Source organism: Camelus dromedarius, chromosome 16 (genome assembly GCF_036321535.1).
Source record: "Camelus dromedarius isolate mCamDro1 chromosome 16, mCamDro1.pat, whole genome shotgun sequence".
Taxonomy (NCBI): Eukaryota; Metazoa; Chordata; class Mammalia; order Artiodactyla; family Camelidae; genus Camelus; species Camelus dromedarius.
Genome location: NC_087451.1, coordinates 25957325 through 25980090, shown reverse-complemented (window position 1 = coordinate 25980090; position 22766 = coordinate 25957325). Strand labels below are relative to the sequence as shown.

At 57.4% G+C, this 22766-nt stretch overlaps 1 protein-coding gene across 5 annotated transcripts in view; it reads right to left on the bottom strand.

Annotated features, from left to right (window-relative positions):
- TOM1L2 (target of myb1 like 2 membrane trafficking protein) overlaps positions 1-22493 on the bottom strand; it is a 69496-nt gene extending 47003 nt beyond the window's left edge. For 4 of the 5 annotated variants that reach the window (XM_064494829.1, XM_064494830.1, XM_064494832.1 and 1 more), the window contains exon 1: positions 22373-22493. In XM_064494829.1, the coding sequence (XP_064350899.1) occupies positions 22373-22424 (52 nt within the window). In that variant the 5' untranslated portion in view covers positions 22425-22493. Of the gene's footprint in view, positions 1-18964; positions 19216-22372 lie in introns of those variants that run through there. The other variant, XM_064494831.1, reaches the window with a different exon arrangement.
- Between the last annotated feature and the right edge of the window lie 273 nt (positions 22494-22766).

Here is a 22766-nt window from a genome sequence, read left to right as displayed (position 1 = left end):
GCTTCACTCTTGGCAGGTGGAGCCAGGTGCCCCCGAGGAAGCCGGAGTGGTGGGCAGCCAGCCCCGCCCCCCCCATAGGCAGCACCAACCACGCCAGCAAGGGGCAGAGGCCAGAGAGAGGCCAGGACTCACGGGCAAGTGCCCTGCTCAGGGCAGAGCCCCAGCCTCACGGGATGCGTCCAGGGAAGCCTTCCCAAGAGAACAGGCTGGTGCAGACAACCATTCGGCCTCCCAAGAATGGCCACAGAAAACACGGAGAAATCTTAAACTTTCAGCTGGATGACCAGGTGTTTCATGACATTATAAGTTAATTTTTAAGATGTGCTGATAGAGCTGTAGTTATCACTTTTTTTTGAAATTTTTACTTTATTTTTTGGAGGGGAGTTCCTTAGGTCTATTCATCTATTATTAGATTTTTTTTTTTTAATGGAGGGACTGGAGACCGTACCCAGGACCTCGTGCGCGCTAAGCACGCGCTCCACCACTGAGCTACACCCTCCGCGGCTGTGGTTATACTTTTTAAGATCCCTATCCTTTAGAAATACACACTTCGGTACTTCTATTCTGTCATGTCGGGGATTTAGCACAAAACAATCCAGGACAGGAAAAGTGTGGGCTGCAGATCAACCAAAGCTGCCCTGACTGTAACTGTTGAAACTCACCCCTAAATACATGGGAGTTCAGCATAATGGCCTTTCTCCTTTTGTAGATGTTTGACACTTTCCATAAGAAGAAGGAAAGACATAAAACCATTGATAACTTTGACCCAGCAACACGCCCCTAAGGAAGTAAGTTGGGGGAGGGGAGCGCTGATTCTGCGAAGATGCCTAATTGAGAAAAGCTGTGTTGTTCTCTCGACAAATCCCAGCAAATGAGAGGATGGCTGAGCACCAGGGTACATCAGTAAGGCAGGAAATGTACGTGGCTTTTGAAAATGACAAATCCCTCGGCCTGGTCGCTGAGTGGAAATCAGTGCAGGAATGCTAAGCGAAGCCAGGCGGCATAAAGCGTTCCGTGCACACTAATCCCCCGAGGCTGGAACGCAGGCCTTCCCCTCTCACTCCGTGGCTGCTCCCCAACGCCCGAGTGCACACCACCTTCGCTGAATTAACTGCGCTCCCCTGGGACCCACGGCCTCCCTCACTGACTCTCCTGCAGCCTGGTGGCCCCGCACGGACCTGCTGCCCCTGGGAGACCAAGGACTCTGCAGCACACAGCCGGTGTTCAGACATGCTCCCCGATCTGAACGGAGCAGCAAGGGCTGCTGCCCAGGCTCAGGCTGTGATGGGCTCCGTCCTGCTCACACCCACAGGGACCAGTCAGGAAAGGCGTCCCTGGTGGGACCAGGGGGCAGGGCTCCCATCCCTGGGTCACAGAGTGCCCTGCGACCTGGGCCCAGGAAGCGTGCCGGGAAAAACGAGCCTAGCGACTTCCGGTCCAGATCTTCCCTGGACCGCAGGGAAAAGCCTCATTCTGTGTTTGTGAGCTGGTCCCCAACGCACACCCCTGGGGCGGCGTGGAAGGCAAAGCCGAGGGCCGCCTCGGAACCGGTGCAGCCCAGCACCCGGGCTGGGAGGACCAGCACTGCCCCCACACAGTGTCAGTGCCTTCTCCTGAAAAGAGCCAAAAACCGATCCAGGTGGTTCTAGGGAGTGAGTGCTGTGAAGACGGAAGAAAAGGTGGTGGGTCGTGTGAGGGACATGACTTCAGACCTGGCAGGGCCAGGAGGGTCGCAGAGCCCCACAGCAGACATGCCTGTAGCCCCTTCCTCAAATTTGGTGACTCCTGAGGTTCCCAAGGACTGACTCCAACCCTTGTGCAAGAGGTAAATGCCCCTCCTAGCAACCTCCTGCCGGCAGCTCATCAAAATGCAAGAAAGCTTTAGTCACTCACTATCCTGTCCCAGCCCCTCACTGCCGTTCCCTGCGACAGTACAAGAAAGTCTACATTTCTTCTTAGCAGGCATTAAAACACACTTAAAGGATATAACCTGCCTGTTTCCAGAAGGAATTTTCAGTAGTTTTTAACAATAATTTATCCCCAAGGCAAATTAGATAAAATGAAATGAAGACTAGAAACCACACTGAATGAAAGATGACATTTTTCACCAAGAAACAGACAGATAAGACAGTTACCACAAGTAGACACTAAATCAGGCCTGAGCTTCCCGGCAGCCAGGGCAAAAAGGTAAATACAAATCGTTCCACCAACCTCATTCTCTGAATAAAGGCAGAATGAGCCGCACTCCACTAGGAGGGGGAATATTTCTTCATGACATTAAGGGAGTGAGTCTGAGATGAATTTATGGCAGCTGTTCTTACACTAAGGAGCAAGGAGTTTCACATGAGATACAAAACGTCCCACCTTCCCCATCTGTCCTGTCACTCTCCTGGCTTTGTCCCCCTCGTCCCAGCCCCCACCTCCACGAGGAACCACACATTTCAATCAAGCAGGACTCCTCTTCATTCCCAGAATACACCCCAGCCTTCTCAAACTTCTCTCTCCTCACCTGAAACTCTCCGATCCAGCCTCCTCCACAGAGACTTCCCCAGTTCTCCCGGTCAGAGAGGCCTCCTCCCACCGAGCCCCTCAGACAGTGCCACACCAGACCCAAGGAGGAAAGCCATACAGACTCCGGACTGCCCGAGTCAGGCTGACCTCAGCCCACATTGCTTCTGCTATTTACTGGCTGGGTGATCCTGCACAAGTAACTAAAGCCCTCTGAACCTCAGTCTCCACGTCTGTGGGATGGGAATAGCAACATCTCAACTGCAAAGCTTTTGCGAGAAGTCAGTGAACATCTTTGAACGCCTGTCGTTTCAAAAGCAGAGGATGAGACCAAGAGTTTATGAGTCCACCTTTTAACAGCCCTGCCAGGAGCCGCACACCCGTCGTCTCCAGGGGCTAACACAGTGCGGTGATGCTCTCCCCAGACCGCGGTGCAAAGCTGTGTCCAACAGCTCCAAACCATCCCTTCTGGAAGGTTCCTTCACGAGCAGGGTGACGCGGGGCAGTGGGAAAGCCAGGCCTCCCTGGGCTGGGAGGAGGTGGGGGCGTGGGGGGAGTACTTTGGAACCAGACAGTGCTAGGTGCAAGTTCCACTTAAAAACATTGGGATAAGGTGTTTAACTTCCTCAGGTCTCAGCGTTCCCATATATAAAGTGGGGACAGCAGTATTCAGGAGTATGGAAATGATTTTCCTGTGCATCAGAATCATTTGGAGAGTTTGTTAAAAATACGGTATGTGATTGTGGTTACCGGGGGAAAGGAGGTGGGAAGGGATAAATTGGGAGTTTGAGAATTGCAAATATTAACTACTATATATAAAAACAGATGAAAACAAATTTCTTCTGTATAGCACAGGGAACTGCATTCAATATCTTGTAATAACCTTAAATGAAAAAGAATATGAAAACGTCTCTACGTATGTATCTGCATGACTGGGACATTGTTCTGTACACCAAAAATGGACACATTGTAACTGACTATACTTCAATTAAAAAAAAAAAAGAAAAAAAATACAGATATAGGAGTCCCATCCCCTAAGATTCTGTTTCAGTGCGTTTAATGTGGGCCCAGAAATCTGTGGGGATTTAAATTATTTTTCATTTTTAATTACACAATATGTAAATACGTTTCCCCTGTAAAATATTAAAACATTACCTTATCAGTTATGATTGCATTCAGCTGCAAGCAATTAAAAACTTCACACTTGCGTAAACAGATGGGGTTAGTCTCCTCACGGCACAAGGAGAACTCTGGGAGCAGGCGGTACAGAGCTGCGGCACCCCCCGGAGTCCTAGGCAGGACGTGAGGTCCCAGGCAGCACCCAGAGTCCCAAGCAGGATGCAGGGCCCCAGGCAGCCCCCAGGGTCCCAGGCAGGACGTGGGGTGCCAGGCAGGACGTGGGGTCCCAGGCAGGACATGGGGTCCCAGGCAGCCCCCCGGAGTCCCAGGCAGGACGTGGGGTCCCAGGCAGGACGTGGGGTCCCAGGCAGGACATGGGGTCCCAGGCAGCCCCCAGGGTCCCAGGCAGCCCCCAGGGTCCCAGGCAGGACATGGGGTGCCAGGCAGGACGTGGGGTCCCAGGCAGGACATGGGGTCCCAGGCAGCCCCAGGGTCCCAGGGAAGACGTGGGGTCCCAGGCAGCCCCCAGAGTCCCAGGCAGGATGCAGGGTCTCAGACAGACCCTGGGGTCCCAGGAAGGATGTGGGGTCCCAGGCAGCCCACGGGGTCCCAGGCAGGATGTGGGCCTCTATCTTGCTGCCTTGCAGCTGCTGTCCCCGTCACTGCAGGGCGCTGCGACTCCAGCAGGCGGAGTCCATGCGTCAGGCAGGAAGAAGGCACGAGGGCCAGAAGGCTTTGCCCTTCTGCGGATGAAGGGGGCTCGCCTGCTCAGAGGCCAGACCTGTGCCCTCTGGCCACACACAGCTGCAGGGGAGACTGTGAAAGAGAAAGTTCCAGCTGGGCCCGGAGCTGCCCAAGGTCAAGGGGAAGTGGGCAGCATCCACCAGTTACAAGGGGCACGTCCCTTGGCCCTTCCCCTGCCCATACACCCTGGCCCCTGGGCATGTGGCCTGATGGGCCCACGCTGAGGACAGGCGCTGCAATGACAGCGGCCAGGCCGCGTTCAGAGCTGGCTTGTTTCACGGGCTCGGCCGAGCTGGCAATTACAGGTGTCTGAGGAGCACTGACCCCTCCCGCCCTCCCCACAAACCACAGAAAAACCTGGTCTCCCTTATTACAGCCACATCTCCAGTTCGGCCCTGCCCAGCACACGACACTGGGCTGCAGAAAACTGCTGGCTTGTTTTAAAAATCAAAGCCATCCTTCAAAGGATGATGACCTGAAGACATTTAAAGAATGCGACCGGGACCCCAAAACTGGTTGGAGCCACAAGGTCCCGACTTAGGTGGTTGCCCGGAAAGGCCTGCCGGCGCCCCATGGACACACACGGCCCCTGGGTGAGGAGGAAAGCGGACGTTGGGCAAGTGGCGATCACACATTAAGTGGGGAAAAAAATCAAGACAGAAACAGTCCCATAGCTTCACACTAGCCAGCAAACACCCACGCGAAGGAAAAAGGCCCGGAGAGCGAGCCCAGCATGGGGCAGGGGTACAACTCCTCAGGGTGAGAACCGCCATGTCTGAGTCCGTTTGGGTTTTGTCGGGGAGGAGGGTAACTTTCCAAATCTTTCTGCGAAGTATTTGTGTTTCTTTGGTAACCAGATTTATGATTTCTAAGCCTGTTAACCTCTACAGTCACCAGGAATCGTGGAATAGTTTCTGGAAGGCCCCTAGGGGGTCAGCTCAGCCAACTCTCCGCCCCGCCTTATCTGGTCTAGGGGTGAAATTCAACGTCAAAGACGGAGGGCTTCAGCCCCAGCAAGGGCACGGCCATGCACACAGGCACCGTGACGGGGCCGCGCTGTGATGGCGGCGCCTCGACCGTCTGAGACCGGTCAGATTAACGGGGAAAACACCCAGAGTGAGATGCAGGCTCAAGCTCCTGTGGGTTTCTAACCGAGATGCTGCAGAGAGAGACGCGGGCCATCGTCAGCCTCCCGTGCTGCCTCTGCCCCCAGCACACACTGGAGCTCGGGGGGAACTGGAACGCACGAGGCCACCGCTCAGTCAGGAAGAAAAGCTCCTCCCATCGGGGTGCGCTCCTGGCAAGCCTCTGCCTGCAGCTTCCGCGGCAAGCTTCTGTGGCTATCAAAACAGCAAGCTAATAAAAGTCGCAACACAGAAGACCTACAAGTGGGATGCCGTTAACGTTGGGGAGGCGGCAGAACCGTGAGTCGGGCCTGAGTGGTAACTTCACGCTGAAGGTCCTGTCCTCTCTCACCTTCTCCATCCCAGCAAATGCTCACAGGCGGCCTGCTGAGCTGTGCTTTCAGAGGCCCAGACTCGGCCAGCGTGAGGAGGCCTGGAGAGGGCAGAGGGCAGTGGGCCTGGGGCCTTAGTGCTGGTGTCAGCACCCAGGGCATCCATCACCTCCCCTCGCTAGGTCTCCAAAAGCTCTGATGTGGAGCTGAATCCTGCGTCTGCCCCACCATCCTGACATCTGCAACGAGGGTGCCTTAACGTTCCGGGACCCGTTAGGACACACGGAGCCAAATCACACGTGAAGACATCTGGGTGGCAAATCAACTTAAAAATATCCAATCTCAGCAGGAATGAAAGAAACGTAAGTTTAAACGAAATGCACTATCTCCCATCAATTTAGCAAAGCCTGCGAGGAACCCCTCTTATGCGAGGGTCCTAACTGGCCTCACAGCCTCCTTCCAGCCCTGTCTAGTCTGTGCTCCACCCCGCAGCCAGGTGACCTTCCAGCATGAAAGTCTCCTCACGTCCCCGGTCTGCTTCAAGCCCCCCTAGTTTCTCCTGCTGTTATGGAAAGTCCAGGCTGTCACCAGGCCTCGCCCGACGTCCTGCTCCCCAGCCCCAGCTCCCCCAGGTCCACGCGCACCGGCAGCTCTGGGCATCGGTCCCTTCGTCTCTGCCTGGAAATGTAGGTAGCATCTCCCCACTACACCCATCTGCTTCCACTCCAGTTAACAACCAGCAGCTTCAGAAGTGGCCTAAAAACCCTCCTCAAGGAAACCGTCCCCAACCCCATCCCACACGCTAACCCTCCACCGGGACCCTCCACAGGTCCTGTAAAGGCTGAGATGACACAAGGCAGTATCAAGCTTTTGGAGCGAGAACCTTTTGACGTGGTGATTCTACTTAAAGGAATTTATTACAAGTAAATAACCTACAAGGCAAAGATTCAAGCCCCACCAGGGTTTATCGCTGAGTTATAACAGCAAGGAAAAAAATAAAACCACCCGAATGTCCACCACTGAGGCAGTGGTGGAGTACACCACCATACGTCCACACGCTGGAGCAGCATGTGGTCATGTGCACGTGGTACCTACATGCTGGTTCTTAACTTAAAATGCTTGTTACGTTAAGTAAAAGAAAAAACCCACAACACAAAATGGTATTCACAGCGTCATCTCTGTGAAGACAAACGCACCAATAATCCAGGAAGTAAGCGGGCCGCAGTGTCTGCAGCAGCAGAGACCTCCGGGTCGCACGGCGATGAGTACTTTTCTCTACTTCTCTAGATCTCTTGTCTTCAAACTTTGAAGGAGGAAAAAAAGGCTTAAGAGCCCGAACTTGCCCTCTTCAGTTCTCCCACCAGGCTCTCAAGCTGCCTGGATCACGCGGGGTCAGACAGGGTGTGCGGGCCTCCCAGGACCCGTCCCCCTGGGCTCCCCAGGCCCACAGCACGTGGTGGCAAATGGAGAGCACCCCAGGAGGAGCCGCCGAGGTCCGGAGGCCTTGTGGGGGTGCAGGAAGAGGGCTGGTCACGGCCTGAGCATGAACACGCCCTTCGCGTCCTTGTTCTGCGCTCTGACGGCCACACACTCACCCGCGTGGCTTCCTCGCCTGCGGAATCAGGAACAGGGACCCTCCCGGGGCAGGTGTGCAGAGTGAGGCGGGAAGCTGGCGCCCACTGACCAGGGCGGGGTGGGCCTTTCGGAGCGCGGGGCGGTGGGGACCGACGGGGCGGCCAGGCGGGGAGCGGGGCAGGCCGGGGTTTGAGTTCCGGGGCTCTGTCACATCACCTGGAAATTTTGCCTTCCTAGCAATTTTATAGCTGGAACGGGTGAATCCACCCAGTCCACTCCTATCTCAGCTGACTGGGGAATAAACCTCCCCCGACGACCAGGGAACCTCACTGGGCCCAGGGGTTCGCCTCCTTCCACTGAAACTTCGTCTGAAACGGCTGGTGTGACCACTTTTATTTGAGCGGCCTTGCCCATCCTGCTCCGTCCCCTCGCCGCGCGTGCTGACTGCACTGACGGCAGGAGCAGGAAGGTGGCCGGGGGACAGGGCAGCAAGGGAGCCGCTGCACACAGTCACCAGCTTCTCGAAGACAGCACTGGATGGACGTCAGACAAGGCAGGACCCCGTGCCCCTGGCCTGCCTGACCCAAGACTGGAATGCTCTTTTTCTAGAGGCTGGAGAGCCTGGTTCAGGAAAGAATTAGCCGTAACGAAGGTGGGGGCCGTGGGGGGTCAGACCTGGGCTCAGACTCCTGGCTCCGCAATTCATTCATCCCAAGAGCTCAAGTACATCATCTAATGTTGGTTTTAAGCCTCTGTTGCTTCATTTGTAAAATGGAGATAATAGCTAATACTTTGCGGGACTGCCCTGAGAATCAGAAATAACATATTTAAAGGATGTTTATTATAAAAGCTACCGTGGACCAAGCTGATCACGTGCTGGTATACACTGTCTCATTTAAACCTTAAAACCACCCTACAAGGGGGCTGTCACTGCCCCCATTTTTAAAGACAAGGACATGGAGGCCCAGACTAGGCGATGTGCCCCAAAGTCACGGTGGTGAGTGTGGGGCTGAGAACGGGGGTCGTCTGACCCCAGGCTGTGCTCTCGGGGCCACCACAGCGCAGGCCTGTCACGGCCGGTCGTGAAGAGAAGGCAGCTGTCAGGGTTCTGGCAACGCCTCCACTGGCTTGCTCACAGCAGCCCTGGGCCGAGGGTGCCGCCATCCCAGCGCACAGGCGAGAAGGCTGCGGCTCAGACAGGGCAGGCTCCTCCTGGAGTTCAACCAAAAGCCCTGCTCTTTGAGACACACTTCAGAATTACACGAGGCCTGGGGTCAGCTCCAAACCAGAGAGGCGGGGAGGCCGTGACAGAGCAGCCTTGGCTGGCCAGAGGGTGAGGGGGGCGGAGGCGGAGTCACGGGCCGCAGCAGCTCGTTACTGCGTTTTCCCTGCTCTTGCTTCTGTTTGAAGCTCTAATAAAGAGTAAAACAAAATCCCTCCCAGTCTCCTGGAGCCCGTGCGAGGTGGACGAGGGGCTCAGACCAGGTGTGTTCCGTCCTCCAGTTCTGAGCCCCCGCCCCACTCACCATAATCACTCCACCCTCCTCCCTCCTCCCTCCTGAGGGTCCAGCCCCGCCAGGGGTTCGGGAGCAAGGTGGCCTCCACTGAGCGCCAGGGCCCCGGCTGCTGCAGGGGGCTGGGGAGGGTGAGCTGGGCAACCTGGACAGTGCTGGGCCGTCTCAGCAGGGACGCGGGACTGGGCCGCGGAGAAGCTCTGGGCGATCGGAAGGAGGATGTGGGAATGAAACAGGGGAGGAGGGCCGGGTGGGCCGGGTGCCCTCTCGGCTGGCTCTCGGGGTCGGGACCTCTCCACCGCTGGCATCACTTCTGCAGCCCCTCTTCCATGTCCCTGGATGACCTTCCCTGAACAGAACCAGTCACATGGTCCCCCACGTGTTAAAAACCTCCCAAGCTCCCCTCAACTCCAGGCAGCGTCTGTATCTGTCAGCCTGACTCCCAGGGTGACTCACTACTGGCCCTCGCTGCCCACACCTGCTCCAGGTCCCCCATGGACGCCCAGAACTGCGCCCAGCTGTCTCTTCTGCAAGGTCCTCACTTCCCAGCCCAACCCCCGCCCTCCCGTAGGACAGCGGCAGGGCCACCTCCTCACTCTGCCCTAGCACAGCGCATGCCCGCTGTTATCGGGGCCCCCACACGGCTCTTGTTTCTGTCTGCCTCCTGATGGGAATGTGGGCTCTGGGGCCAGGAGAGGCCCCCGTGTGGCTCCCCAGCAGCACAGCTGGCCCTTGTCACTAGTGTGACTTTAAACCTGCGGCCCTCGGTGGGCAGGCTTCACAGGGGCTGTGCCTGCCCCCACAGGGCAGCGAAGTGGCTGCCCGGTGAGTGGACAGGTGAGGACGGCAGGACGCGGGGCGGAGGGCTCCCTTCACGTGCCCAGAAGGCCCTGGCTCCCGCAGGCTGAAAATGCCACACCGGTCTCCAGTTGAAGGCTCCAGACAAATGGAAAAGGACGGCGACAGCCTGGCGCTCCCGTGACCTCCGGGTCTGCGAACCAAAAGAACAGCTATGATCCACGGGATCAGACTCTGACTTCGAAGCAAAGAAAGGTCACAGAATGAACCGACGCAGACCATCTGCTCCTGCGTGGGGACTGAGACGTGTATTCATTATTTTCCCCGTGAAGATCTAGGCACCAACACAATGATTTTTATTTAACTTAGAATAAAACCATGTCCCCAGTGTGGAGGGGTGAGCGCAGAACACAAACAAGCCCAGGCACCTCTCAGGACAGAGGCACCGCGCTTCAGTGTTAGACTCTTAGCGACAAGGCCGGGTGGGGGGTGGGACACAAGCTCTCGGGGACGCTCTGGGAGGCGTCTGCGAGCTCTCCGGCGGGGGAACAGGGCCGCATCCGAGGCATCTCTCCGCCTGCATCTTTCATGGGCCGGCTGCTCCTGGGAGTCCCAGCTCCGCGCTCGACGTGATGGCAGATGCTGCCGCCCCATGGCAATCCTTCATCCTCGGGGGCCAATGGGAACGCCCGGCTCCCCATTAATCAAGGCCGTGGACGCCGAAATAGCTCGTCTGACCTTTGCAAATACCAAAGGGTGGATTTAAAGCAGAAAAAGGTAATTCGAGAGTCTTTAACTTTCCTTTCAAAGATGATTTCACGTCATGAGCCAAGAAATGGTGCCTCCAGGATGAACATGGCTAAAAACGGGGCAGAAACGGTCCACCTGGAAGCGAGGGCGGCCAGCAGCATCTCACACACACGCGTTCCACGGCACGGGACTGACGACGGCGTGGCACTGGGAAGGAACAGGCTGTGCAAGTGCGCGACAAACACGGACTCCGCCAGAGGAGAGAGGGTGGGTTCTGCCACAGGCCCGCGCTCAGGAGGCCCGCGTCAAGCGACATCACGTACATGCCCGTCTTCTCTCTCTGGCTCGTACATCTTACTTGATGTTGACATTTCAGGAGCAAAAGTGACCCCTCAATTCTCCATGGAGGTTTTCTTTGCCTGTGGCTCTAACTCAGCACCACACAACACGAGATCCCCAGTCACCTTTCTGCTGTGGAGGACTTTGTGGGAACAAGCCAGTGGATTGTACTGGTTGAATATTCACGGGCAGTGCCTAGGGGCTAGGGGGACGGGGCTGGGGAGAGCACTGCTGGCTCTCAGGACAACCGCACAGACAGCGTACCACCTGCCCCGGGGGCGAAGAACCTCAGTGTTAAACCGGAACAGCTGGCCACCACTCCAGAGCTCTGTCTGGCCAGTGTTATGGGCTAAACTGTGGGCCCCACAAACCCACATGCTGAATGTGACTGCACTTGGAGGGAGGATCCCTGAAGAAGTGAGCAAGGTCAGATGAGGCCGTTAAACAGGAGGCCCTCACACACCTGACTGCTGTCTTTGCGGGAGGAACCTGGACACCAGGGACAGCGGGAGGCAGGCAAACAGAAGCAGGCGGCCGTCGGCGCGACAAGGAGAGGCCCCAAGAGAAACCAGCCGCCAACACCTTGACCTGGGACACTGGCCCCCAAAGCTGTGAGGGGTCAGCGCTGTTGTTTGCTGTTTGCCCGGTCTGCGGTCTTTTACCGCCACACCCCGTGAAACACCTCATTTCGTGCCCCGACACACACTTTAAAATGCAGGACTATTAGACCCATTTTACAGGTGAGTCTGCGGCTCAAACTGATGTTTGTCTGATTTCAAAGTTTTTGTTCTGTCCAGAAAGCACACATGGTAACTTGCTTTTAATTTTCTGCAGCACCAGGGGTCAGACTAAATAAACAATGGAGGGAGGGTAGAGTTCAGGGGTAGAGCGGTGCTTAGCATGCACGAGGTCCTGGGTTCAATCCACAGTGCTGCCATTAAAACAAATAATTCTAAAATAAACAAAAAATTTTTTAAACACTTGTATGTACTCTTCCCAGTATATACCACCCAAATTCATAGTTCCTTCATTTCAGAAATGGTTACGAGGGAGGACAGAACTTTCAGTGAGTCAAGTGCTTTACTTGCATTGTCCAGTTTGAGCTTCAAACAAGCCCCTGGGGCATGGAGTTGTCCCGAGGCTCAGAGACAGGGAGAGTCTGGCCCTGCGGAGCAGAGCCACACTTCATCCCCCGACTGCCCACTGTGGACACCAGGACAGACGCCCCCAGTCCCTGCCCTGGGGGGCGTGGAGCCCAGCAGGGAAAGGCCCCGGCTCTCCAGCCAGCCCACAGAGAGCTCCAAGCAAATGAGAAAAAGGTGCTCCAGAGTAGAAAGCGCAGGGTGGGAGGCCCTCCAGGAGGGCCCAGCTCCGCAGGATGGAGGCCCTGGTGCGGGGGCGGGCTCTGGGAGCTCCGGGCTACAAAGCGCCTGTTCACCCCTGCAAACTTCACTTGGCATCAATCCAAAGTAACAAAAACGCAATGAAACAGAAAAGAGGTCATTCCGGGGGGATCCCGTTGTCATTCCAGGCTCCGTCAAGGCTGGCTGTCTCGTCAGCACAAGAGCAGCAGGACTGGGGCCGAGGCAGGAGAGGGGGTGGGAGGGGGGACGCGGCTCTGGCTTCTGGGCACCCCGCCCACCTCGGGCGCTCTCCTGCCCTGGCCTCTGTCAGCACAGCCCCCTCCCGAGAGGCGGGGCTCAGAGGCCACCTCACTCAGACACAGCCTCCTGCTAAAAGAGCCTCCGCTGTCCTCACCCAGGGAACCCGTGACTGCAGAGTGAGGCTTTGAGCTGAGGGGAGGGGGTGCGTGTGGCGACTGCGACATCCAGGAAACCCAGGCCGAGCCCGTGTGCAGGGAAGGCACGTGAATCCGCACGTCTCGGAGATGCCCTTCGTCAGGGAGCCAGGACCCCCACAGCCAAACAGCACCCCCTCCCAGGGGTGCACTGCCGTGATGGGGGTGAGGGCGGGTGCTCCTGGCTCTGCTGCGGAGGGTCTGGCATCTCTATAAAGCTTCAAGTGCTACCGTCTGGCCCAGGTTTTCACCCCTAGGAACTTAACCCACAGAAATGTGTACACGCAGACACGCTGCCACGGCACTGTTTAAGGACAATCCCCCACTCCAGGAGAAAGGCTGCATGAAAGGTGTGCCACCCAGGGAAAGATCAGCAGATGAAAGCGAGGCATAAAGGCGGATCAGTCGGACCCTGCTACACCAGAGGCTTCGTGGAGCCAGGACCACGCTGAGCAGCCGACAGGGTCCCAGGGGGCGGGGAGGGGGCCTCGCATTCTAGGTAGACCTCTGTCTGCGTTGCCTCATTTTCAATTCTTAATTTTTAAAAAAATTTTGGCGGAGAGGTAATTAGGTTTGTTTGTTTGCTTGTTTGTTTATTTAATGGAGGTACTGGGGATTGAACCCACGACCCTGTGTTGTCTGAGTTTTTAAATGAGAATGTGTATGTACGCTGCTTTCACTTCATACGTTTCTCACGGTGTAATTTTTAGGACCCAAGAGAAGGTGGCCCCGGGGGTGGGGAGGCCCTGCGGTGAGGAGGCCCCTCCGACCCAGACGTGGCTCCCCCCTCTGCCCCCAGGAGGGCCCACTCCTCTCTCGCAGAGGCCAGGCCCCATGGGCTGGCCCCCCTTCCCCACCTCCAACCTGCCCCTGGTGGGGCTCTGAGGCGGGCACCATCTCACCCCAAGCCCATCAAGTTTTGAAACTGAAGGCCCCTTGGGACGCTCCAACATGGGTGACCCTGGAGGACATCAGCCAGTCACAAAGGACGAACCCTGCAGGATTCCACACGCATGAGGTCCCCAGGGTCGTCAAACCCACGGAGATAGAAAGTAGGATGGTGGTGCCAGGGGTGAGGGGAGGGGAGTTGCTGTTTCACAGGGACAGTCTCAGCCCTGTAAGATGAGGAGAAGGACGGGGGTGGTGGCTGCACCTGAGTGTGCAACCAGTGGACAAGAGACAGGACATGACACCCACAACTACAGAAACAGCCCCCAGGATGGCCTCCCTGAGTCCTCAGGAGTCACGCGCCGCAGGCCGCACGGCAGCCCCGGGCCGAGGGCCTCGCTGCTCACCCACAGCAGCTCAGGGGCCAGCAGGTCCCCAGACCACATGACCTCTCAGGACGGCAGTGGGGAAAAGAAGGCCTGGTGGAAGGAGGCAGGAGGCGTCCTCAAACACTTCTGGTGTTGAACCCAAAAGAGCACCCCCTGCGCGACTCGGGTGACAGGAGACCTGAGGGCATGCAGAAGCAGCCTGGGCGACGGGCTGAGCGGGGCAGGGCTGGGGCTGACGGGAGGGAAGGGGCAGGAGAGGACGTCCCAGGTCACCCGGGCAGCGCGGGGGCGTCCCCGCTCAGACGCCCGCATCTCACTACGAGCACGCGCACCCCAGTAAGAAGTACACGAGGAGGCAAAGGTATAAATTACACACACACACACACAACACACACTCGTGAATCGGTTCAAAAGACAGTCAAATCTCCTAAGGAGGGTAAAGGCCGGAAGAAAAACTCAAAGCCGCTCTGACCCAGGCCTTAAGCTTCGGGTGCAGAAATGAACTTGAGATGCTGTTGCTGCCCTTGTCCCAGGAGTAACCAGGGGATGTGACCACCCAGAGCCCGGCCCCTGAGGCTTGCAGGGGAGCAGGGACACCCCAAGATAAGTCTGTGAACTGACTGCACCGGCCAGAACACCGGGGTTTAGCCACGTCCTGGGAGTAGGTGGACTGCGTGCGACTGACAGTCTCCAGGCCAGTTTCCTAACGTCCCAGCGGCTGGCATCCGGGTCAGGGAGGATGCTGTATAGGTGACTCACTGGGGACTTGGCACAGTGTCCGCTATGATGCAGGAAGAAACGGACACGTGACGTTCATCCCCCGGCCCAGCACGCAGTCCTGAACCCCGGGACACCCAGAGCCAGGAGTGTCTTGTGTGCTAACGGAGTGACGGGGGGGCTGGGCCCAGACACCACCAAGGCCGTAAACAGGAGTAAGGTGTTTTCCCATTTTGGGAGCCGTTCCAGCCAATTACCAAACGGGGCGGAGTCATGGGAACCCCCAATTCACAGCCACTGCCACCTGTGAGAACTCGGGCAGTTAGGTCAGAACAGGATTGCAGGACACCGGTTGGCGTCACAGTTGGCTGGTGTCCAGAAAAACTCACACATTCAGTGTCAGGAGTATTGTCAGGGGGAAAACAGCACGTGCCTGACCTCTCTGGGCCTCGGGTTCCCCATCTGCAACGGGGAGGGCTGCGGACCCAGTGCCACTAAGCCCCCCAGCTAGAATTCACTGATGCCTTCAACTACCGGCTCAAGAACTTCCAGAGCTCATGGGTGGGACTCTCACTCTGGAAAGCCACCAGCATATTCCGCTTTCCAACACCAGGCGACACCACTTGTCGGGCCTCCTGCTCCACTTGGATGACAATGTGCCAGGGGCAGGAGAGGACGTCTGTGACGTCTCCTCTGAGGCGCAGCAAGGAGCCCAGCGGCTCCCTGTCCCGCGGCCGGGCCCGGCCCCAGCAGACTCGCAGCCCGGCACGCTGACGTGCAGGAGGCGGTGTCTCCATCACAGTCCATTTTAACCCAAAACCTGAAACAGGATTTTTGACGTGCCTCCCGGACTACAAGGCCTGTGCCTCATTCACGATGAAAACAGCAGTTGGTCACGTCTGGAAAGCAAACTGGTCACCTGGAGCCCTCAGCATCTGTTTAAGCCCCTGCTGTCTGCTTCCAGCCCTGCAGCTCTGAAGCACACCCAGAAAGAAACACACGCAGGTCTAACTCTGCCCAGGGCTGCAGTGTGCATAAGAAAGCACACCTTTCCCCAGAGTCTCAGAACCGGGGTCGGGTAGGGGGTACGGAGGGACACCATGTACTGAGCTACACTTGGAGGACAGGAACCAGCTGAGCAGCGTAGAGCTTGGAGGCAGATCTGAATCTGAGGCAACTACCACCCAGATTTTCAGCCACCAAGTTCACTCACTCAGTTCCGCAAATAATGATTGAATTCTCTCCCGGTTTCGTGGTTAGGGGCACTGGCTCTGGTGTCCCCAGACCTGGGTTCAGATCCATCCTGGGCCCCTGTTAGCCACAGGCCTCCGGAAAGGTTCCTACCCTCCAACCTGGGTGTCTACTCTGTAAATGTGAGTGATGGCAGGGCTGTCGCGGGCCTTGGAGGGGACAATGCCATGAACTCGGGCCTTAACCGAGCACCTGCAGGGCAGCCACGTGCACCAGCACTGCCAGCCCCGCCCCGTGTCTTCAGGGCCCACGTGGGACTCCCCTGAAAACAAGGCAGAACACCAAAGGCACAGGGATGCACTGGGCCCCCCAAAGGGCCCGGTCAACAGAGCCGAAAAGCGACCCCCAGAGAAGCTGTGTTGGCAAACCTCATCCCCAACGAGGGATTAACATCCAAACGCAGAGAGAACTCCTAGCGCAGCAGCCAAGCACGGCAACCTGGTTCTAACGTGTGCAAAGGGCTTGAACGGACACTTCTCCACAGACACACAAATGGCCAACACGCACGTGAGAGGGCGAGACAGCACGTCACACCCACGGGACGGCCCCTACCAAAGAGAAGCCAAGGACGAGTGCCGGCAAGGACGAGGAGGCCCTGGGCCCGTGCACTGCTCGCGGGACGCAGAACGCTGCAGCGCTGCGGGCAGCAGTGTGGTGGCTCTTCCTCAAAACACCAGGAATGGAGTGAGTTTGTCAGCCAGTCAGTGCACCCCTGGGAATGTGAAAAAGGCCTGAAAGCAAGGGCGTGAGAACAAACATGGGATATCTGTACACTCCTGTTTATGGCAGCGCTATTCCCACAGCCAAAAGGTGGAAGCAACACCAGCGTCCACAGATGGACCGCACAACACCCCGACGGCGCAGCCTGAGTGAGATGAGGGGGCGCACAGCCCGGCCGCCATGGTTCTCCTCCTCAGCTCTGAGAGGTGGATGCTCAGAAATAAGACTGACAGAAAGGAACCCTTGGAGTGAACAGCCGGGCAGGGCAGACTCTGGCATGGGCCCCGAAGGTCACAGGGAGCCAGGAGGGGCACAGTCTCCCCCGAGGAAGATGAGGCAACAAGCCCGGCCAGACACGAGATAAACACCAACAGGAGACAGCAGGCAAGGGGACAGCAGGTGTGAGCGCAGGACCCTACGGGGACTGCAATATCCTCCTGCTGGTCGTCACACAAGATGGAGGGCGAGGGAGGAGCCAAGCACTATCTGGACAACATACTGAGCTCAGAGAGGAGCTTCTGCATCGCAAACAGGGTGGTCTAGGAAGGCTGCTTGGAGGAGGGGACGAGTGCTGACAACACAGCAGGTGTGGTCACTGGACGGACAAGATCAAAGAGTCCTCTAGCTCAGGAAGACTGGAGGAACACGAGAGAGGCACTCAAGCTGAGACTGGGTTTTAAAAGGCCCGTGTTCCAGCCACAGCAAGCTGGGTCAGCTAAACAAAGTCCGCATGTTATTTATACCTTTTCAGACTGCTAGGTGAGCCTAAGACGTCTGAGAGATTCACCTGCTAGGTGGAGAGCAATGTGCTTAACTGCTGCCCCCGGGCCTGCATTTATACCCCCTTCCTCACCTGATACCCACTGCCCCCAAAAGCAGGCGTGTCACACAGAAATGTGCTCACAAAGGCTGCACCGCCAAGCATGAGAAAGTGGGGGTGGGGTTCCTCTTATTCCCCGGGCTCCGTGAAATGCCGAGAATCTCAATGAGCTTGGGAGAAAGCACGTCACAGTGATTCCTCTCTTCTTCGCATTTTTGTACATTTGCTAAGTTTTCTACATGAGCACGCGTTGTTTTTTAAAAGCAGAGGTCTATGGGAATTTGTAGGAGCCCCATAGCCCCCTCCAAGCAGTGGCGCCCCTCCTCGCACTCGGCAGCCAGCAGCCAGGCTCTGAGGAGCAGGCTGACCAGTGGGGACATGCATTTTACAACCTGTCCCAGCACCTCCTCACCTCTGACCCGGCCTCACAGAGGGGGACTCCCCCCAGGGCTTCAGGGGAGTGGTGCTGCCTGGGGCTGGCCTCCCACAGGACCCCCATTCTGCACAGGTGGGGGCTTGGATGGCAAGAGAGAAGAACGGCCTTTTGGTGGCTGCCAAGGGGCAGTGTCCCTGCCTCTGAACAACATCTGCGCCACTCCCCTCCCCAGACTCTTTCTCGGCTCCCCAGTGCGGACGATGAAAGAGCCCGAACCCCTGGCCGCACCTGCAGCCCTCCTCGGTCAGGCCTGGTGCCTGTCCGCCCGGCCTCTCACAGCTGCCCGGGCTGCGCGTCGGCCCCCAACCCCGACCCCAACCCCCAGCCTCTACTCCAGCTGCTGTCTCTGCCCAGACAGCCCTCAAGACCCCCGTCCACCTCTGCCCTCATCGCCCTCGCCCCAGGCTAAGGGCGGCACAGCCTCACAGCACAGGCTCCGGCGGGAACGCTGGGCTCCAACTCCTGCTGCCGTGGCCCTCTCACTGCCTCAGGGTCCGCGTCTGCAGAGTGGAGACAGTGACAGAACCCGACTTGGTGCTGCTGTGACAATTAAAGGCCCACAGGACGCACAGGGTGCCACCTCAGCCTGGGGCACGCGCTAACACAGCCCTGAGCGCCAAAAGAGCAAAACCCTGTTACTACCGCCACTGAGGCCAGCCCTTCTGTCACGGTCTCCTTCCCCGTCTGTCTGTCCACTCTCACACCAACCCTCTCTCCCTCATCTGATTTAGGTCCTTGTCTCCAGCCCCTTTCTAGACCGAACGTCCCGGCAAATGCTTCACTCGGGAAACACAGAGAGACAACACAGAGCCCCTGCGTGAAGGAATGAATTCTAAATAATCACACTTACAGTCTGTCCAGAAGAAACCCACATTTCACGTTTGAAGAAACACGGAAATGAAGCAGACTTTTCATCTAGAGCAACAGACCTCACAGTGGGGTCTCTGGCCCGCAGCGCCAGCAGCCTCGGGCCCCAGCGGCCGGCCGCACAGAGGGCTGCGCCCCAGCCTACAGCCACCCACCCCAACCTGTGCTCCAATGAGCCCCCCGGGTCCCGATGACCCTGACTGGCGGAGCCTGCCGCACAAGACACTCATGGAAGCACAGGGTGAGCCCGGGTCAGGAGCGTGTTCTTGGCTTACCTCCAGCTTTGACTTTGCACAAGTCCCTTGACATGAGTCCTTTGCACGAGTCCCTCCTGGAGCCTCAACTTTCTCAGAAGCGGCAGAACAATAATCACACTCAGATAATTAAGGGATGTGAGGGTTAAACGAGCGCCGGTTCCCAGTCTGCAGACTACAGGTGCTTACCAGTTGTAAGTTCCTGTCCAGGCTCTGCCTCCCTCTCAGGGCTGGGAAGACTAAATAAACACTGAAGCAAAGGGGCCAGTGAGTTGTCATGGCAACCGGAGGGCCGGACTAAACTAACTACTCCTGGAACAAGCCGGGCTGCCCACGGCCTTGGCGGGGAGGGGGGCCCCAGGAAGCAGTGTAGGTCCAACACCTCCCAGTCCTGCACGGAACCGTGAGGAGAACCGATGGTACCCCCTGCCTCCCTCAACTGTCTGGTCAGAATTTGCCAACTACTCACCGACCATCTCCTCCCAATGAATCTAAACTTTACTCCTGAAAAGGACCTGAAAACATTCTCCAGGCCACACAAGGAGAGTGGTCAGCATGTGCAGCGCGTCCTGAGCTGGCTCGGGAACGCCCCACGTGACAGCCTTCAAGACAGAGCCCCTTGGAGACTTGCTTCAGAGACTCAGGACGAACAAGCCAGCGGCTCCTGTCCTCACACCACCTACCACTTGTCCTCCCTGACCATGGGCTCCACTCAGGAACCACCTTCCAGGGCACCAGCCAGACCCCAAGTTTGACCCACAGCGCCAGGAGCACACGCCCGAGGCCCAGGCCTGAGGCAGAGTGATCGCTGCTCTACCCACCCCCGGACTGCAGCTCAGGGCCCTTCGGTGGGAGCCTTACTGATCCTGGAGGCTCCCTACCAGTAGCTTTTAATACTTGAGTGCCGGAGGGCGGAATTATTTAGGCCCACACCCCAGGCGGCTATGGAGGAAAATGAGGTCCAGCAAGACATAAAGTCACCGTCAGCTGAAGACTGTGTCTTCAATGCCAGACACCAGGACAGGGCTTCATCCTGGGCCCAAACCCTTCCTGCCCTGCTCCCCGCAGCCACTCTGTTCCACTCAGACAGGGGACCCCTCCCTGACTCCTTTTCTGTCCCCAGGCACAGGTCCACTTCTCTCACCAACAGCCCTGAGACTCAAAGAAGTCAGGCCCCAGCTCCTGTGACATCTACGGACCCCTGACAGTACTGACAGTCCCCACGAGGCGGCTGAGTGCCAGGTCCAGGTGGCCTTCTGCGGTCAGCCCTGTCCCCATGCATCTGTTCCCTCCTGACAACATCCATTCCGACAGCTATGAGATGCTGGCTCCCTCTTACCAGAGAGCAGTCCTTTCACTACTCTGGGCCTCAGTCTCCTCGTCTCTAAAATGGGAAGGACGATAAAAGCTACTTCACAGAGCAGCCGGAAGGAGCTGCAGGGCCGCTTCATGCAAGGACAGCCCCTGCTGTTAATCACTCGTTCCACTGTTGTTTAATTTCTGTTCCCCTCCCTCCCACCAACCCCTGGCACATACTTTTAAAAGAACACTGACAACACTGAATGTCGTGAGAACCACTTTCACACTTCATCACAACAGCACAGACGATACATTAGAACCTCATTCTGTCCTCTAATCATTTGTCTCAACTGAACTAAACTGTGAAGATACCTGGGTCTTGCCTGCTGACCAATGGGCAGTGAGGAGGCTCCCTTCTCTTGTGGCCAAGTGTCTTTTCTAAGGGATGGTGGACGCTGGGGCCTGGAAGGGCATTTTCCTCCACTGTGCACAGACAGGCCCGCTGTCCCGCGTACCCTCTCCAGACACAAGATTCATGCCACCTTCATCATTCTGTTAACAGTGGTGACGGTGACAACATCCTTAGCCTGTGTTCCAGGCCCGATGCTAAGAGTTTACATCCGTCATCTCACTGAAGCCCACACTACTCTGTGAGTGCAAATCAATGCCCACCCTGCTCTCTGTGCAAACGAAGGCTCAGGAGGGTTGCACAATTTTCTGGAGTCCCACAGTTGAACTGGGCAAGGGAACATTCAACTCCAGTCCTCCTGAGAGAATCATGCTCCTTCCACTTGCTCTATCCCTGTATACCCCTTATACTTGTATATTTTAAACTCCCCTTTCACTTACACCCCTCATCAACTACTTAGCACTTCAAAGGGGTAGAGCTTCCTACTGTAAAGGAAACAGAGAAGAAAAAAAATTTCCCCAAGTTTACCGGCTCCCTCTTACAGCTGGCTGGAATTCAACACTCAACTGAGAAATGAGTTTCTGGAATATGGATGCAGTGATAGAGCACCTGAGGAAGAAGGAGGGAGGGTGGGAATCTCAAGGGACACAGCAGTCACAAAAGTGCGCAAAGCCTCTTTCAACATTTTTTTTTTTTTAAATGGAGGGACTGGGGATTGAACCCAGGACCTTGTGGATGCTAAGCATGCACTCTACCATTGAGCTACACCCTCCCCGCTCAAAAGACTCTTCCAGGGCCCAGTGTACATCACCCCTTATCAGAGACCCTACATAAAGAAAAGAAAGGCTCCCAAATGCCAGTGAGCCAATGGGAGAGGCCTCGATAACTTCACAGGCCCCACTAAAGGCTAAAAAGCAAGCCGTAAATTTATAAGCAAAGCCAGAAATAAATAAATCACTCCTGCCCAATCCAGCCAGGCCCATAAGGACACCAAAGGTCCCTGCTCATAAGACGCGTTACCAGTCCTTCCACCGCCCAGGAAGAACCCAGTTTTAAAAAGAAACAATCCACCTTCCTGACAGATCACACCTGGCATGAGCTCCTGCCTTGCGTGAAAAGGCAAGTTGCTTTTTCAGAAAGGAAACTCCACAGGGCGGCCCCTCTGGTGTTTCTGCACCTGCATCTCGGCCTCCCTGGACCCGGGACGCGGAGCATCCCTCTGTCGGCCACCAAAAGACGTCAGCTCTGGCCGGTTTAAGAGAGAGGGGAGCCAGTCGAAGGAACGTCAGAACCCCGCCTCGGACGACGGGAAACTTCAGCGCCGGCAGGGCAGTGACTCGCACAAGGTCACAGGGAGAGTCGGCGGCAAGGCCCCGCTGACGTCCGGCTTCCGGGCTCCGGGCCGGGGCTCTCGTCGGGACGGGCACGGCCGCCCTCCTCCCGGGGGCGGTGCAGGCGGGTCCCCGACCGTTCCCCCAGGAACCCGCCGGCCTCCCGCTCCCAGCCGAGGGGGCTCCGACGGGCAGGCCCGGGGCAGGGAGCTCGGCCGGGGCCCGAGGCGGCCGGCCCCGCGGAGGGAGGACGGAGGGAGGAGGGCCGGCGCGGCCCGGCGGGGCTGAAGGGCTGGGCCCCGCTGCGCAGGGACGCGCGGAGCATCGCTGGGCCTCGGGGCGCCGCCGTGAGGGGCCCAGGCGCCCGCCCCGCCGCCCGCGCGGCCTTACCGAGGCACTGCCCCACCGGGGTGCTGAACGGGTTCCCCAGGAGGAACTCCATCACGGGCGGACGGCTAGGCAGCGGCCCGCGCCCGTCAGCCTCCGGCTCTCTGCGTCCCTCGCCGCGCTCCCGGCCTGACTGACACTTGCCCCCGCCCCACCCTAGGGAACGCCAGATCCGGCCCCCTGGACCCGCCCCCGCCGCGTTCTTACTGGGCCACGCCTTCCCTTCCCTCTTCCGATTGGCCCCCACACCTCCCTTAGTGAGGCCCCACCCACCCCGCAGCGTCCGATTGGGCGGGGCTGCCAGCTAGGCCACAGGAATCTCTATCACCTCCCCTGGCCCGCCTTCGAACGAGAGTCTCTGTATTTTGATTCATCGACGTATTGGTCTCTCGAGCGA